This window comes from Bos indicus, chromosome 19 (assembly GCF_029378745.1).
Source record: "Bos indicus isolate NIAB-ARS_2022 breed Sahiwal x Tharparkar chromosome 19, NIAB-ARS_B.indTharparkar_mat_pri_1.0, whole genome shotgun sequence".
In the NCBI taxonomy this organism is placed as follows: domain Eukaryota; kingdom Metazoa; phylum Chordata; class Mammalia; order Artiodactyla; family Bovidae; genus Bos; species Bos indicus.
The window spans coordinates 9925304-9941954 of record NC_091778.1 but is presented as its reverse complement, the minus strand read 5'-3'; the positions used below and the strand labels follow the sequence as shown (position 1 = coordinate 9941954).

Below are 16651 nucleotides of genomic sequence, written 5' to 3'. Positions count from 1 at the left end.
GGTTTTGCAAAAAAAAAAAAAAAAAAGTTCAGTTTCTATTAGGCAGAATAGTTCTACCTATTTTTCAGAAGGGAAAACTTAGCCCATCAGGGACAGTATCCCACTGTAAACTGGGCATGGATATCCCAGCTGCATCCTTCTCCCCCTCCCCCGGTATCGTGGGTGGAGGAGGGCAGAGGCCATGCAGCCTCATGATAGGAGCCCCGGTGGGGACGAAGAGACCTCCACACTAGACCAAGGCTCCAGAAGCCTCACTCACACCCCGTGACTGTGGACGAGCTACTGCCCTTGCCTGAGGTTCAGGGGCCTGATCTGGAAAGGAAGGCTTTTGCTGGGCTGGGGGTGGATCCAGGAAAGAGAGCCTATGAGTTGTGGAGTCAGACAGAGGCCGTGTTCCCCCACCTCCCCCTCCCTCAGCCGTCTAACTTCTGATTCTTGAGGTGCCTTTGGCTCACTGCCTACCCTCTCTGGGCTCCATTTGCCTCATCTGTGAAGTGGGAACACTCATCCCCGTCTCGGCACTCTGGTGAGGGTTGAATGAGATGCTGTGCTGGGGGACTTAGCACAGGCCCAGGTATGAACCAGACGTGTCAGCTGACGTCCCACCCCAGCTGCACAGCGGGCCTCTGAAGTCAGCTCTGACGGTGAACACTGAGACCAGGGTTAAGGCTGCTCCCAGAGGCTGGTGTGCAGAAGAGGCAGGCCCCACCTCTGAACACCTGCCGCTTTGCTCTGGGCTGGCCCTGCTAGGCCCAGATGGCCCAGATTCCCACCCCCCACCCACACCCCCAGGGCCTCATGCAGTCTCTCCATCCGAGACGTACATTTCTAGCATTTAGGAGCCACCTGAAGCAGACAGGTGCTGAACCGTGTGTGATACAGAAACGAGGACCCTGCTACCCTGACCTCCCAAGGAGATCAGAGTCTGGGGGCAGGTATAGACACAGGGCAGGGTGCAGGGAAGGCAGCCTAGAGGAGCTGAGGTCCAAGCTGTAATCTGCCGAAGCGGAGGACAGGAGGGCGTTCCAGGCAAAGGCAGCAGCACATGCAAAGCAAGGCCTGGAGGCAGGAGACGGGGGCCCATCCGAGAGAACTCCAGGAAGTGTGAAAAGGCCTGGTGAGTCTGAGAGGCCGGCAGACAGAGGAAGCCCTCGTGGGTCCTCCAAGGAGCTCTGACCTTATCCTGCACCCAGGGGTTCAAGCACGAGGGTGGCGGGATCATGTTAGTGTTTTAAGCATCTCTTTCTGGCTGCTGGGGGCAATCAGAGTTGAGTTGGGGGAGGGTGGGGGGTCAGGAATGGCCTGGCTCCTTTCTGCCACCTCCAGGCACTGGACTGCCTTTGAGACCAAAGGTGGAGCAGGGTTTGGGAGCTGCTGGGGTGCAGAGAGGCAGGGAATGCTGGGATCCCTGGGCCCAGGTTTCACCAGGATGATCTGTGTGCCTGGTGACAGGCCCGACCCCATCTGGGCCTCCTTGCCTTTACCAGAAATCTTGCTTGGAAGGCTTGTCGCTGAAATCCTTCTGGGCTCTGATATTCTTTGGGTAAGCCTGGGGGTCTGAGTCTGTTGGCACTTGGAGTTCTAGTTCTGCGTGCAGAGGCAGAAACTCTGGGCCAGAAGAGCCTTCCCAGCCTTCCCTCTCCTTTCCTTCCCGCAGCCTGTCCTTGCCTCTTTCTCCTGAATGAGACTAGCTCTGAAGCCCCAGCACCCTCCTCACAGGCCACCTGCTGTTCTTCTGTTGAAATTACAGCCTTGGAAGTTTTCATTTGCCTCTCAGCTCATTTCTGACATTCCTTTCTGACCACAATGGAGTTGCCTGGGCCGCCTGTGCTCAGGGCCCCCCCTGGTTCTTGCAGCTGTGGGCTGACCTCATTTCAGCCCGAGCCAGGGCAGGGGACTCGGCCCGGCCCCTCCTCCAGGACCATGGGCCTAGCATCCAGGGACCCTCAGCCTCCAGCTCCTTGTCCCCCTCCCCACTTGGGTACTCAGTAACAAACGTTTACAGGGAGCCAGCTACAACTCTGGGGCGCTCTCCAGGGCTTTCCTGGGTAACTCTGGGTGTGGTTGAGTTGGGGTGGGCACTCATGGCCCAGTGAGGACCCTAAAGCCACAGGAAGGGTAGTGAGGCTGGAGGCGATTGCTCCAGGGTGCTGGAGTGGGGGGTGGGGGATGGTCTGGCCCTTGGAGCAAAATGAATTTGCCAACTCTGTCGGGAGGCAGAGGAGTGATGGAGCAGAAAATGTGCCCGGGATTCGGAGTCCCGGGCTGTGATGCAGGCCGCCCCCCCGCCCGCCCCCTGGAACGGCGAGAGGGGCCCGGGGTTCCCTGGCTGCCGTCTGGAGCTGCGCTCCCACCACGCACTTAGCAGCTTGTTATCCTGTCTGCTGCCACCCCCGCCCTTCCCCCTGGGCCGCCAGGCCACCCGCCCAAAATAGAAAAGGAAAGGAAGTTATTTCCATCGTCAGTGGCAGCCCGGAAAAGCTCCCCTCCAGTGAGTGGGCGGGCGGGATTCCTGGAGCTGGAGACCAAATCAAAGCCGGCCCCACGAGAGCGGCCCCCACCGCCCCCGGCCCTGGCCTGCCGTCGCTGTGTGTCATTTCCCTGATTCAGCAGAACACGTGTTCTGCGGTTGCCACGCTGCAGGCCGCCGGGGAGCTGTGGGGAGCTCCTGGCCCGGCCCCAGGCCGCCCTCGGGCCGGGACGGCGGGGCGGGAGGCCGGGGGTCAGGGCGGGCACGTGCCCAAGGCCCCCTTCCTATTCCCCCTCCCGCTGTGGCCTCTGCCTGCGGCCAGGAGAGCAGCCCCTGCCGGTCCCACCCTCCACGTGCCTTTCCAGCTTGCTGTTCAAGGCAGCCTCGTGAGGGGCTCCCACACACCTGGGCAGGGCGGCAGCGGTTTGCAGATGAGGGGAAAGCCCCACAGGGGATATGGTCTCCCCGGGACCACCCACCAGGTCTGGAGCCTGGGTCTGCTTGCCCTCTAGGGACCCTGGTGTCCCCATGTCTCCCAATCCCAGCAAACCGACATTGGGGAGGGCTGGGCTGTCAGCCACCCTGGGTGTCTGTTCCCTGGAACACACCTGTCACTCAGCACCCAGGAGCTCGTATTATCCTGGATGCTAGAGACAGAAGGCTGAAGGGCTGTGACCCCTGCATCCATGTCCAGATCCACAACACCCAACATGAGCTCTGCGAATGCAGACCTCTCTAGGCCCAAAGACCTTTTGTTTGTTTGTTTGGCCAAGATACATGTGGCATCTTACCTCCCTGACTAGGGATCGAACCTGCACCCTTGCATTGGAAGGTGAAGTCGTAGCCCCTGGACTGCCGGGGAAGCCCCTAGGCCCAGAGACCTTGCAGACACTGGGTGGCTGGAAGCAGTGAGTGTGTGGCACAGTGGCATCCAGGCCCAGAGGCGAGGGGTGAGCCAAGGCCTGGCTGAGAGGGGAGCTAGAGGGCTGGGCCTCTGTGCTGGAGGCAGCTGGAAGCTTGGGCGCATGGGTGCCATTCTGAGTAGGATCCCGGGGTGATGGGCTGGGACACCTGTGTGTGGGCCTGACTGTTCCCTCCTCATCCTCACTTGTCGCCCTCCAGCATCGACGTGCTGGGCTCTGCACCCCCTTCCAGCCAGAGGCGTTACCGAAACTGGAACCCCCCACTGTTGGGAAACCTCCCCGAAGACTTTCTCCGCATCCTGCCCCAGCAGCTGGACAGCATACAGGTAACAGGGGTCCTCCCGCTCCCAGCCTGTGCAGCGTCTCTGTGTTAGCGCCAGTCACTGACCCTCCCTGACGTTTAAGCCCTGGGGTGGTAGGGAAAGAAGGCTGAACCAAAAGCCTCCTTCCCCATCGGGGCCTGTAAGCTTTCCCCTTCTGTTCAGGAAGGGGACCGCCCTGAGGATGCTCTTTGACGACCGGCATCACCCTAGGCTGGCAGGAGGTGGGCAGGGGCAGGGGTGGGGAATCATTCAGTGGCAGAAAGGCAGAGCACCTTCCTTCCTTCCTTCCTTCCTTCCTTCCTTCCTTCCTTCCTTCCTTCCCCGGGGAAAGGGCCAGGGTGCTTCTCCCCAGACGCTGGCCCTTGCAAGCAGTCTCCTCTGAGATGGCCAGGACAAGCAAAGTATGAGTATGGGGACCCTGAGCTATTTGAAGATCACTCTTCAGGACTATTCAGGTTTTGACAAAGGTTTTGGTGGGAAGGTCCAAGGTGCCAAGCTGGGGAGGTGGGGGGTAGTTCTTAAGCCCCTGATGCTTTCTCAGCACAGAGGGCTCTGGTCTGTTGAGTCTCGGCTAACAACTCGATCTGGGTAGAGGAGGTCCTGGCCACAGGGCGTGGCCGCAGCATCCTGGGAAGGACACGTGTACCCTCGGTGTGCATGGGTGTTGGCGCAGCGCGCGCCCTTGTGAGTAGGCGGTCCACATGCTTGCTCCCTTCCTCAGGCCACCTCCAGGGGCTCCAAGCTCGCGAGCACGGAGGGAAGCCTGCCCCCCGCGGCAGGGCCTGAGCCCCGGGACCAGGAGAGCCGCTGGAAGCAGTACCTGGAGGACGAGAGGATTGCGCTCTTCTTGCAGAACGAGGAGTTCATGAAGGAGCTGCAGCGCAACCGCGACTTCCTGCTCGCCCTGGAGAGAGGTGGTGCCCTGGGGGGGTGCTGCAGCCTCGCTGGGGCTAAGGCAGGGCCATGTCGGCTTTAGCCTGGGGCTCTGAGCTGGAGGTCTGAGTTGTCCAGGTGAAAGTGTGAAAGTGTTAGTCACTCAGTCAGGTCGTGCTCTTTGCAACCACATGGACTGTAGCCCGCCAGGCTCCTCTGTCCATGGGATTCATACTGGAGTGAGTTGCCATGCCCTCCTCCAGGAGATCTCCCCGACCCAGGGATGGAACCCGCGTCTCTCACGTTCCCTGTACTGGCAGGCAGGTTCTTTATCATTAGTGCCGCGTAGGAAGCAGAGTTCTGCTCACAGGGACCGGAGTCACCAGGACTTAGCGGGAGAGCGGGGCGCCCTCTGGGCTCTGCCCCTCCTTGTCCCTCCCACATTTCTGCTCTGTGCCAGGCGCTGGTGTCTGCCCTGTGTGACTGGAGCTCCAGCAGTAGAGGGACTGTGTAGGTGGGTGCCAGGGTGCATTCCTCCCTGAGCAAAGGACATTAGAGCAGGGCCTCTGGAGGGTTTGCGTATGTTGGGGTTGTCTCTGGGCCAAGGATCCTACTCCCCCGAGCCTGGCTGCCTTCCCCCTTTAGAGTGGGAAGGGGGTGGCGTACAGCGAGGGGCCTGTGGGAGAGGGGTGTTGTGCGTACAGGTGTGTGTGACTAGCAGTGTGTTTTGGTCAGAAGCATGGTGTGCAGGGGAACGTCTGGCCTGGGACAGGAGCCGAAGGCTGGCCCCAGCTCCGCAGTAAAGATGCTGGTGGGAGTCTCCAGGCCTTTCCTTTTAGATGAAGGGCTGGACGATCCAGTTTCTCACGGGCCTCTTGATTTTGACACTCTGACATTCCAGGCAGTTGTCAGGGCAGTGCTTTCTGTGTCTTTGAGAGTTCTGGTTCTTTGAGAACCCATAGGTGTCACGTGTGCACGTGTGTGTGTGTGTGTGTGTGTGTGTGTGTGTGTGTGTTGTGGCGGGGGGTGATTCTCAGGGTTTGGCCTCCAACCACCTCTCAGCTCAGGTGGCCCCAGGTGGGAGCTAGCTCCCCTGACCAGACTGTGGACCTTTTCCAGATCGACTGAAATACGAGTCCCAGAAATCTACATCCAGCAGCGTGGCCGTGGGAAATGACTTTGACTTTCCCTCTCCTGTCCCAGGTAACCTTCCCTTGCCTGAGAGAGAGAGAGAGAGAGGCCTGGAGGGTGTAGGGGGCTCACAGCCCAGGGGTGTCTGCATATTTGGAGTTTGGAGAGAGGGTGGGGAACAGGCTGCAGAGGATGGTTCTGCCCTATCAGCATTCGCCCTGAGGGGTGAGCCGGGCCCTCCACTCGGCAGCCCTGGTTCCTGCCAACCCGGCGGCTGCTGGAGCCCTCACCTGGGGCCTGCCTGCAGACTGGCTCCACTCCTTAGAGGCGCTTGGAGCCTGGGCAAGAATGGGACACAGCACACCACATAATGTCCCATCGGGTGCCGGGGGTGGCAAGGGACTCAGAGACCCAGGCACTGCCCTGGGGGAGCTTATGGTCTTGTGGGGAGTGCAGGAGATGCCTCTAAGAAACAGGGAGCCCGAACCAGCAAAGCGGAGGACACACTTGTTAATTATAGCAAGCACATGCTGGGGGACAGGGAGGATCCATCTGGGGAAGGTTCATTCATTCATTCGGTAGCTGGGGAATATCTCCCCCCAGGCCAGGCCCTGCCTTAGTATTGGAGGAAGAGAATTTTTAAAGTTTCATATACAAGACGGTGAAGAAGCAGGAATTGCCCAAGTGGCTGAAGGAGGGCCCAGGGTGGACGGCAGGCTACTGGGTTGCACGGATGGGGGTGGAGCTGGAGCTGGGAACCCCTCGAGAGCCCCGGTTCCACTCTCAACATCTGGATTCTGTGTGTATGTACAGTGGCCCTGGTCAGCCGGTGCCCACCATGCACACATGGGCCTCCCGCCTCAGAGGAAGAATGTGCAGCTTTTGCCCCAAACAGATCTTGCACTGAGTGGTGGAGTGGGGGAGGGGGGCAGAAGGAGGGGGAACTCAGTTGATCCCAGCCCGGAGAAAGAAAATCCCGTGGAACTGATTCATAAGCAACAGGCTGGGAGCTTAGGCCCCACCAGATGTGCAGTGGGGGGTTTAACGGCAGCCGCATGTCCTTGATCCCGAATTAACCATAGACACCGGGATGGCTGAGATGGATCAGAATGACTCACAGGGACTTAGTGGACAAGGTGACTCGGGATTAGCGTGGGGACCTTAGGAGGGCCGTGAGGGACCCAGGTGGGTGCTGAGTGATCCGAGAGACTCCGGCCGGCCGGCTGGGTTCTGACTTAGGGACTCGCCCCATTCTCGTTCCTGCTGATGGCCTAACGAGTCAGAAGCTCCGTGTCTGGGGGAGTCATGGAGAGGTGGACCCTGGCCAGGGGAGAAGGGCATCCCCACGGTGGGGGCCTGCTGTGTGCCCTGAGCCTCCTTCCACTGCCGTGTTAATTCTCACACCGCGTCAGGATGCAGGCCGGCCGGCCACGTGCGCGTGAACTTTGAACAGCCTGTAGGGGTGTGGGGGAGGTCCCGGTGCCTAGCATCTGGTAGCTTCCGTGGTGTGAACACTCCAGTCACAGCTGATTTCAAGCTCCCAAAGAGCCTTCACGGGACACAAAGCGGTCAGAGGAGCAGACAGTTGGGAGCCAGCCCTCCACACATAGTTTTTACAGAAAAGGGGAAAGTGAGACTTGGATGAGGAAGGAAGCAAATGCTCGTTGAAGCCTAGAGTGACTCCCTGCCTGAAGCTCCCTCGGGATTAGGGAGGAGGGTGGGGCTGAGCCCCTGTGCTGGGGAGACAGTCCTGACCCACCGCCTCGGGCCTCGACCAGGGCACTGTCGCTCTCCAGCTGGCCCTCAGCGATGTCTTCCCCCTTCCAGGAAACAGCGATGCCAGCCCTGCTGTGTCTGAAGATGCCTTATTCAGGGACAAGTTGAAACACATGGGAAAATGTGAGTCTGGCCCATGCCCCCTCCCCAGCTGTTCCCAAACAGGCCTGTGGCTTCCTGGGAGGGGAGGGAGCCACCTGGCATTGTTAATGCCCGCTGATTCTTGGTGAACCAAAGTGACATTTTAATCACTGACTGGCTCCCTCCGCTTCCCTGCCTCACTTCCCTGTGCAGCTGAGTCTGGATATAAATTAAGTTTTAAATCCTCTTGACCCAGCTGTCTGCAGAAAAATAATATTGTACTGGGACGACCTCCCCACCCCACCCTACCCCACTTTAGAGTTCACATTCTCTGTGCTTTGAGGTTACTGCTTGGCCAGGGCCAACCGAGTAGGGAAGCCAAGCTCGGTCCACTTTCTGTGAGTGGGAGGCCCGCCGGGTCAGTGGCCTCTTCCCGTGGAGTCCCGCCAGCCTGGGCACGCCTTCACATCCCCTTCTGTCCCCACAGACACAGCCATGCGTGAATGAGGCTGCCATGCCCTCAGGCCCCATTTCAGAGAGAGTCTCGGATTCGTCATGGACATCCCAGAGCCAGCTCTGGAGGTGGACGGGGGAAGACGGGGAGGTGGCCAGAGAGAAAGCCCAGATGCATGGCTGTCTGTCCCAGCGGGGCCAGGAGGAGCACCCAGATCTCCGCTGCAGGCGGCTGGCCCTGCTCGTGCTCTCAGTGGCCTGAGCTGCCCCTGCAGTAACCCCCCCACCAGCCTGCCCAGGTCCTGGGGACTGCCGGCTCACAGGTCTCTTTGTCCCCAGCCACCCGGAGGAAGCTGTTTGAGCTGGCCAGGGCCTTCTCGGAGAAGACCAAGATGAGGAAGTCAAAGAGGAAACACTTGCTGAAGCATCAGTCGTATCCTTGTCCAGCCTGGCACTGGGCAGCAGTGCCGGTGGATGCCTAGGGCACGGAACCCCGCGCTGTGCTCCTTCGGGCCACGCCCCCCCCAGGAGTGGGACGGGCCTTCCCGCGCCCCTGCCGTCTCCACGGGGAGCCTTATCTCTGGGTGTCATTTCTTGACACCCCCACCCCACCCCTGGCATGGGGAGCAGGCCAGTGTCAACCCGTTGTGGGCTCAGAAGTTGTCCTACCACTTTTTAACTTCTGCTCTGGGGTCATCTTGGGAGAAAACTTGGTTCTTCCATCTAAATCAGCAAACCTTTCCCTGATTTCTTAAGTTGAATTGCTCCACAGACCTTCCCATCTTCTCATTTCACAGATGTTGGTCCTGCCTTCTCACTCTTAGTTCCTCCAGTAAAAATACAGCCTTCCACAATTTTACCCAGATTCCCACCCATGCTCATTAGACAGGGCCCAGGATATTAGATGCTGAGCGGCTAAGTGAAGTGAAGAAGTGAAATCGCTCATTCATGAGCGACTCTTTGTGACCCCATAGACTGTAGCCCGCCAGGCTCCTCCGTCCATGGGATTTCCCAGGCAAGAATACTGGGGTGGGTAGCCCTTCCCTTCTCTGGGGATCTTCCCAACCCAGGGATCGAACCCAGGTCTCCTGCATTGCAGGCAGATGCTTTACCAGCTAAGCCAACAGGGAAGCCCAAGGATACTGGAGTGGGTTGCCATTTCCTTTTCCAGGGGATCTTCCCTAGGGGTCGAACCCACGTCTCCCGCATTGCAGGCAGACTCCTTACCCTCTGAGCCACCACAGCAGCCAAAGGAGAACAGAAAGAAAGTTGTCCCCAGAGATGAGAGCCGGGTGAGAGAGTCAGGGCCTGGCTACTCAGTTGACCTCCATAAAAGGAGCCTGTGGGAGGTATTGGGGCATTGTCAGGGGATAAGGCTGGTATGAGGGAGGCCTCCTTAGCTCTGGCTGGGAGGTAGAAGGCCAAGGCCAGGGCCAGGGAGTGGGGAGGCCTGGGAGCCCCAAAGCAGTGCCCACCGACCCCTGGGACAGTTTTCCTGAACGGCCCGGCAGGCTGGGGGCTGCGGCATCAACAGCCAATCTCCTGGATGATGTGGAGGGCCATGCTTATGGTAAGGTAGAGAGGGCAGGGAGGCTAGAGCTTTGAGTTGCCATGATGGGTAGTCCTCCAAGAGTAGGGCCTGGGTGTTTCACAGGTGAACCCAACCTGTTAGGGCAGGGGCTCCTAACTACGGGACACGTATCAGGGTTGGTGGGTAGCTGACCCAAAGAAATCGGTCCCCCCAACTTGGTCCCACTTTATCGACTACACCAAAGCCTTTGACTGTGTGGATCACAGCAAACTGGAAAATTCTTCAAGAGATGGGAATACCAGACCACCTGACCTGCCTCCTGAGAAACCTCTTTGCAAGTCAAGAAGCAACAGTTAGAACTGGACATGGAACAACAGACTGGTTCCAAATTGGGAAAGGAGTACGTCAAGGCTGTATATTGTCACCCTGCTTATTTAACTTATATGCAGAGTACATCATGAGAAACGCTGGGCTGGAGGAAGCACAAGCTGAAATCCAGATTTCCGAAAGAAATATCAATAACCTCAGATATGCAGATGGCACCACCCTTATGGCAGAAAGCAAAGAAGAACTAAAAAGCCTCCTGATGAAAGTGAAAGAGGAGAGTGAAAAAGCTGGCTTAAAACTCAACATTCAGAAAACTAAGATCATGGCATCCGGTCCCATCACTTCATGGCAAATAGATGGGGAAACAGTGGAAACAGTGACAGACTATTTTTTTGGGCTCCAAAATCACTGCAGATGGTGATTGTAGCCATGAAACTAAAAGACACTTGCTCCTTGGAAGAAAAACTATGACCAACCTAGACAGTATATTAAAAAGCAGAGACATTACTTTGCCAACAAAGGTCCATCTAGTCAAAGCTGTGGTAGTCATTTATGGATGTGAGAATTGGACTATAAAGAAAGTTGAGCACAGAAGAATTGATGCTTTTGAACTGTGGTGTTGGAGAAGACTCATTGGAAAAGACCCTGATGCTGGGAAAGATTGAAGGCAGGCGAAGAAGAGAACGACAGAGGATGAGATGGTTGGATGGCATCACCGACTGGATGGACATGAGTTTGGGGGAACTCCAGGAGTTGGTGATGGACAGGGAGGCCTGGCGTGCTGCAGTCCATGGGGTTGCAGAGTCGGACACGACTGAGCGACTGAACTGAACGTGGTTCACATTGCCTCTCCTTTCCTTTCACTTCTGAAAGGGGGCCCAGCCACATCTCCACCTAGATCTTTACCTGGAGCACAAAGAGCCGGGTGATGCTTCTGGGGAATATTCTCTTGGGTGTGAGGGGACAGACAAGCTCAACTGCGTGGAAGGACCTCACCTTGAGAACCATGCTCCGGGCAGTCTTGGTGTTGGGGCCCAGAGGCCTTTCTGCCTCCATTCAGGCCCTCCCAGTGGCCTGTGGGCCAGAAGACACCGCCTCAGACCTCCTTGGGCCCACAGCTGGGCCCTGGTTCTGGTGCCCCAGAGAAGGAGGGCCCTTTGGTGGTCAGGAGATATCCTAAACAAGGGCTAGAAGGGCCTTGGAGGTCATCGGGACAGTCCCCTGTCCCCCATCTCATTTTATAGATGAGGAAACAGGGAAGACCTTGAGTTCTCCGAGCTCAGAGATGAAGACAGACCAGCGGGCAGGGGTCCTGACCCCTCGTCTGTAGCCTCTCCCCAGGTCCCCAGGGGTCAGCATGTGCTTCAGCCACCGCAGCGCAGAGAGCAGGGTCAGCCATCCTCCCCAGCCTGGGGGATGTGCCTGAGCGAGGCTGTGCAGAGGGGAGGCTGAGGTCCTTTCCTCTGCTTTTCAGATGAAGACTTCCGGGGGAGGCGACAGGAGGTGCCCACGGTGGAGGAGGCGCTCAAGGAAGGGCAGTAGGAGGTAAGGCCTGGGGCCACTCTCCCCAGGACTGCCGGCTGCACGCCCTGGCTGTCTCCACAGGGTGGGGGCGGCAGGCTCAGGCACCTAGATGCTGCAGGGCCCGGCTTCTTCCCCTGGGTGTTGTGACAGGGGAGCTTGTGGTTTGCATTTTCTCCATTATTTATTCATTGGACAAAAGATAATCACACCTGCCTGTGCCAGATGCTAGGAACAGGAAAAGAAAAACCAGCTTTGACCTTGAGTAGTTGACAGCACGGTTGAGAATAAAGTCCAGGACGCACAGAGCATTCTAAGAACAGCGTGAGAAAAGCTGAGATTCTGGCTTCACCCCGGCCGGAGCCACACCACGTCTCCGCATGCCAGCTTGGGCTTCAGTGGTGGAGGCGATGAGGAGATGGCCCCTCTCAAGGCAGCTCTGTCTCTGGCGGGAGCCCTGGGCCTGCAGGCTGGTTTTCTTCTTCTTTTCCTGTGTGTCCCAGCACCAGGGGATACCGACACCACCCCTGGGGGAGGACCAGGGGATGTTAACGCCTCCCCCAGGACCATCCCCCCAGGAGAGGACCAGGGGATGCCGACACCACCCCCAGGACCACCCCTGGGGGAGGACCAGGGGATGTTAACGCCTCCCCCAGGACCATCCCCCCAGGAGAGGACCAGGGGATGCTGACACCACCCCCAGGACCACCCCCAGGAGAGGACCAGGGGATGCCGACACCACCCCCAGGACCACCCCTGGGGGAGGACCAGGGGATGCCGACACCGCCCCCAGGACCACCCCCGGGGAGGGACAGAGGATGCCAACGCCTCCCCCAGGACCGCCCCCGGGGAGGACAGGGGATGCCGCTGCCCCCAGGACTGTCCCCAGGGAGAGGGGATGCCAGCACCTCCCCCAGGACCATCCCCAGGAGAGGACCAGGGGATGCCAGCACCTCCCCCAGGACCATCCCCAGGGGAGGACCAGGGGATGTTGACGCCTCCCCAGGACCATCCCCAGGAGAGGACCAGGGGATGCCAGCACCTCCCCCAGGACCATCCCCGGGGAGGACCAGGGGATGCTGACACCTCCCCCAGGACCATCCCCAGGGAGGACCAGGGGATGCTGACACCTCCCCCAGGACCACCCCCGGGGGAGAACAGGGGATGCCCCGGCCGCCCCCAGGACCATCCCTGGGGAGGGACAGGGGTTGCAGACGCCTCCCCCAGAGCTCAGGACCCGGTCCCGCCTCCAGCCCCTCCCCCTGTCACGAGGCCGCCTGCCCACCCTGCCCCGATTGCTGTGCTGGTCCCAGAGAGTGGGGGACGCAGCCAGGGACAGTACGGGGCACTCTGTCCTCATCCTGGGCCTCTGGCCTTCACGTCCAGTTGACTCGCCACTACACCCTCCATCAAGGCACCTTCAACCCCCACTGTGCTCTGAGGCTTTCCTCACCCGTGTGACTGCAGCCACGCGTCCCTGTCCTCTGGAATGCTGGGGGAAAAAAAAACCCAGCCAGGGGAAGGACCCCCTCCCACACAATGTTACTGCCACGTCCTTCCCCGTGGCCCAGAGCCACCCCCTGTCAGGAGCTTGCTCACCACTTATTTCTCTCCTGAGTAGCCCACCTTTTCCCTTTCTAGCTCCGTCCACAAGCCTATGTCCCCCTGCTTCCCATGTTGCTTCGAGCCACCTGACCTGCAGAGAAGCCGCACCCTCCTTCGCCCCGCTGGGTTGGCTACCCCCCAACCCCCAGATTGACTCACGGTCACCCGCCTTCTCGGGGGCCTTTGACCAATCCGCCGCTGGTGCTGTCTTCTGCCTGCTGTGCCCATTGTCTCCCCGCGGCCTCCTGTGGCCCCAGCAATCTTGGGCCCCCTTTCTCTCTGCTGTTGCTTCTCTGTGTGCCTTTGGGCCCCCAGTGCTCCTGGCAGCTCTGCCCTTGACCCCCCTCAAAGTCTCCCTACGCCCTACTCTCCCAGCCGTGCCACCAGCCTCTGATGGCAACACTCGTGTGCGGTTGGCTCCAAAGCCTGACTCTCCGTGTTGGTTCTCCAGATCTGTCCACAGCCCCCACTGTGCCCACCACAGTCTTCCTGGCCTCGGCTGTCCACTCACTGAAGCCAGACGGTCCCCTCCTCCTGACGTCCCCCCTCCACTTCTCTTTATCCCTCTCATCACCACCCTGCAGACTCTCGTCACCTGGCTCACCGCTGTGGGCTCTTCCCTGCCCTTGCTCTCTCAGCCATCACCAGGACGCCTCTTGAGCCCCGTCTCTCCCTCGCTGTCTGAATGGTTCTTCCTTGTAAAGGCTCCTTGGCTTGGTGTGGGGTCCCACCAAGTTCCAGCCCCATTTTGCTGTTTCTACCCCTACAAGCGCCCTGGGTGTAGTTCCGTGTAGTTCTGCTGAGTTCCCGCTGCGTCTGGTCACAGAAGAGGTCAGGCAGCTGGCACGGTTCTCAGCCCTCTACAGACAGAAGCTTCACATCCACCAGGCGTTTCAGACCCCTACTCCACGTCTAGCGGCCGGAGGCCCCTGGTTTGCATGTTGGGATGTTTCTAGGACCTTGGATTGGCGCATGTGACCCCAGCCCAAGTTCCGAGGCTGACACAGAGTCCCTGGGGGAAGGAGAGGGCCCCTGTCTTTAGAAGCTTCTGCCCCAGACAATCTCTCCAGGAACTAGTGATGACGGAAGACCACGGGGCTCCGTTGAAAAAGACCTCTCCCATCCCTCTCTCCTTCCAGATACCAGCAGTTCCTCCTTGCCGGGGACGATCCGACCGGCGGAGGCATCCCAGCTGCCGTCGGGCAGATGGTGCTTGAGTTCTGAGGCCCGGTGATTCTCTGGCCACAGTCCAGCCCAGCCACTGCCACTTTCCAAGGGACTCAGAACTTCCGAGTTGCCCGCTGTGATTGCAGGAAGGGAGGAGGGTGGAGGCAGCAGCCAACCGCAGCGCCTCTGTAACCGGCCTGTTCTAAGGGGAATGGATGGAAATACAGGAGCTAACCCCTCTTCTGTTAAAAAAAGAAAAAGAAAACCCAACAAAACAGAAAGCAGGCAAGGTGGGAATACCCAAAAGGGGAGGATGATCCTACCAGAGCCTTCTTGGCCTGAGGGTGGAGCCCCTGCCTCCCTCCTGTCCTGCAGGAGAGACCACAGACACGGCCTGACCCCCCGCCTCATCCCAGCTCCCTCTGGGCACCTGGGGCCCTTCATCCCCGTGGCCTCCTGCCTTTCAGCCTTCCCCCAGGGGCGCTGGCCCGTGCCCCTCCTCTGCACAGAGCCCTGGACTGTCCCTGGAGCCCTGTCTGAGGGGTGACGGGCCCTGCAGAGCCATATGTGCCACCTGCTCTTTATGGGCTCCTTGCTGCCTCCGTTGGGGACTGGCAAGGATCCTCAGAGGGACCCGGAGACAGGCCACCCTGGAGCTGGAGGATTCTAGCGGGGGGTGGGGGGTCTTCAGTCAGAAGGCAAAAAGCCTTTTCTGGACGGGATCCTGCAGCCCCTGTCCAGCAGCGCTGAGCCCCCATCTGGACTAGAAGTTCTGCTGCCTCCGGGTGGGCAGCGGTCAGTTCCTTGGTAACCCCGGGAAGGTGTGGGACTGGGGGGCACGAAGAAGAGGCTGCCAGCCGGCCTGCAGCCCCGGGCCACAAGGGCGTGCTGGGTGCCCCTTGCCAAGAGTGACAAGATGAACGGCCAGGTGAACAAGGGACCTACGGACCTGAGCCAGCACCAGCCACTGCCAGCGGGAGGGCTGGGGGGCGGCCAGCCCCGCCTCTGTGGCACCGCCCCCCCCCCCCCCCCCCCCCCGCCTGGAGACGGGGGTGCGCTGACCTGGGGGAAGCCTGGGCGGGTAAGAGGCCCCAGCTGGAGCGGGGAGCCCTCCCAGCTGCACAGCGTTGGGGCGTTGAGAGGAGACGCCAGGCCCGCTGGGGCTGGGTGACCACAAGTCACCCTGAGATAAAAAGGGCCTGGCGTGCCCCACGCAGTGCCCTGGGGAGACCCTGGCCGCCTCCCTGTCCCGCGGAAGTGCGGTTGCCCTTCGGCTCCCCACCAATCCCCCACAGCCCCCGCACAGTAGAGGGGGAACCCCACTCCATGTGTGTGACTTTGTTAGTTCTGTCTCTCCTCCTCCGTGTGGGTTTTTTCCTGGAGCTGTTTCGTAGGAATTGGTGTAATAAAGACTTGGTGTCCTCTTGGTGCTCTGACTTGACGGCGCCTGGGCTGACCCTCTTCTCCTCCCCGCACCCCCAGCACCCTCGGGCACCCCGCGCCCCGGGGCCGCCGGCCTGGCGCACCCGCAGCTCACGCAGGCCCGGGGCGCGGCCTCCCAGGGGCCCGGTGACACCCGTGTCGCACCACAGCCTCGCCCGCCTGCTGGGCTGCCTGCTTTCCTGTCTGCCTGGGAAGGTAAACCGCTTGCCAACAGTCTGTTGCAGAAGCTCCGGCTGATCACCTCCCTAAACAAACAGAAAGCTGCCAGAGTATCGGCCGCCTGGGGCTGCGGGAATGTGCAATCTCAGACTTCAAAGTGCCCGAAGAGATCTTCTAATTCAAATCTCTCTGGCTTTCTCCCTACTGCCTTCCGGGCCAGGGCGCTAATTGCCCAAGGAGGGAGCTGGTGCCCTTTTCAGACAGAGCCGTTCTCAAGGTTAAAAAGTTCTTCCTGGTATTGAGCGGTGGGCCTCCTTGTGGCTTCAACCACACATATCTTGATTCTGGGCTCCGAGTCACCCAGGCCAAGTCTCCCCCAATGCTGTGTTGGAGTTCAGTAGCCTTTCTTCTGGATAAACAATGCAGCTCCCTCCTGCCTCCCCTAAGAAAAGATTCTGCTCAGACCCCTGCCCTACCCCCAGCCCAGGTAGATGAAGGTGGTCTCCTAGATGGACATACCCACTGATGCCCCAGACAGACCTGGAGTTTCTGTGCTCAGCTGTGTCCTACTCTGTGATTCTGTGGACTGTAGCCAGCCAGGCTCCTCTGTCCATGGAATTTTCCAGGCAAGAGTACTGGAGCGGGTTGCCATTTCCTACTCCAGGGGATCTCCTTGACCCAGGCGTCAAACCCTCGTCTCTCATCTCCTGCATTGGCAGAGGGATTCCTGACCACTGTGCCACCTGGGAAGTTGAACCTGGACCTCAGCAAACCAAGAGGAAACTAAAAGACACTTGCTCTGTGGAAGAAAAGTTATGACAAATCTAGACAGGATATTAAAAAGCAGAGACATCACTTTGCTGACAAA

At 59.4% G+C, this 16651-nt stretch overlaps 1 protein-coding gene across 4 annotated transcripts in view; it reads left to right on the top strand.

Annotated features, from left to right (window-relative positions):
* Positions 1-15617, top strand: part of CUEDC1 (CUE domain containing 1) — an 89673-nt gene extending 74056 nt beyond the window's left edge. For 2 of the 4 annotated variants that reach the window (XM_070772505.1, XM_019981460.2), the window contains exons 4-11: positions 3593-3719; positions 4438-4630; positions 5709-5792; positions 7548-7619; positions 8370-8463; positions 9542-9600; positions 11363-11433; positions 14154-15617. In XM_070772505.1, coding sequence (XP_070628606.1) covers positions 3593-3719; positions 4438-4630; positions 5709-5792; positions 7548-7619; positions 8370-8463; positions 9542-9600; positions 11363-11430 — 697 coding nt within the window. In that variant the 3' untranslated portion in view covers positions 11431-11433; positions 14154-15617. The other 2 variants (XM_070772508.1, XM_070772506.1) reach the window with 2 other exon arrangements.
* Positions 15618-16651: the final 1034 nt, after the last annotated feature.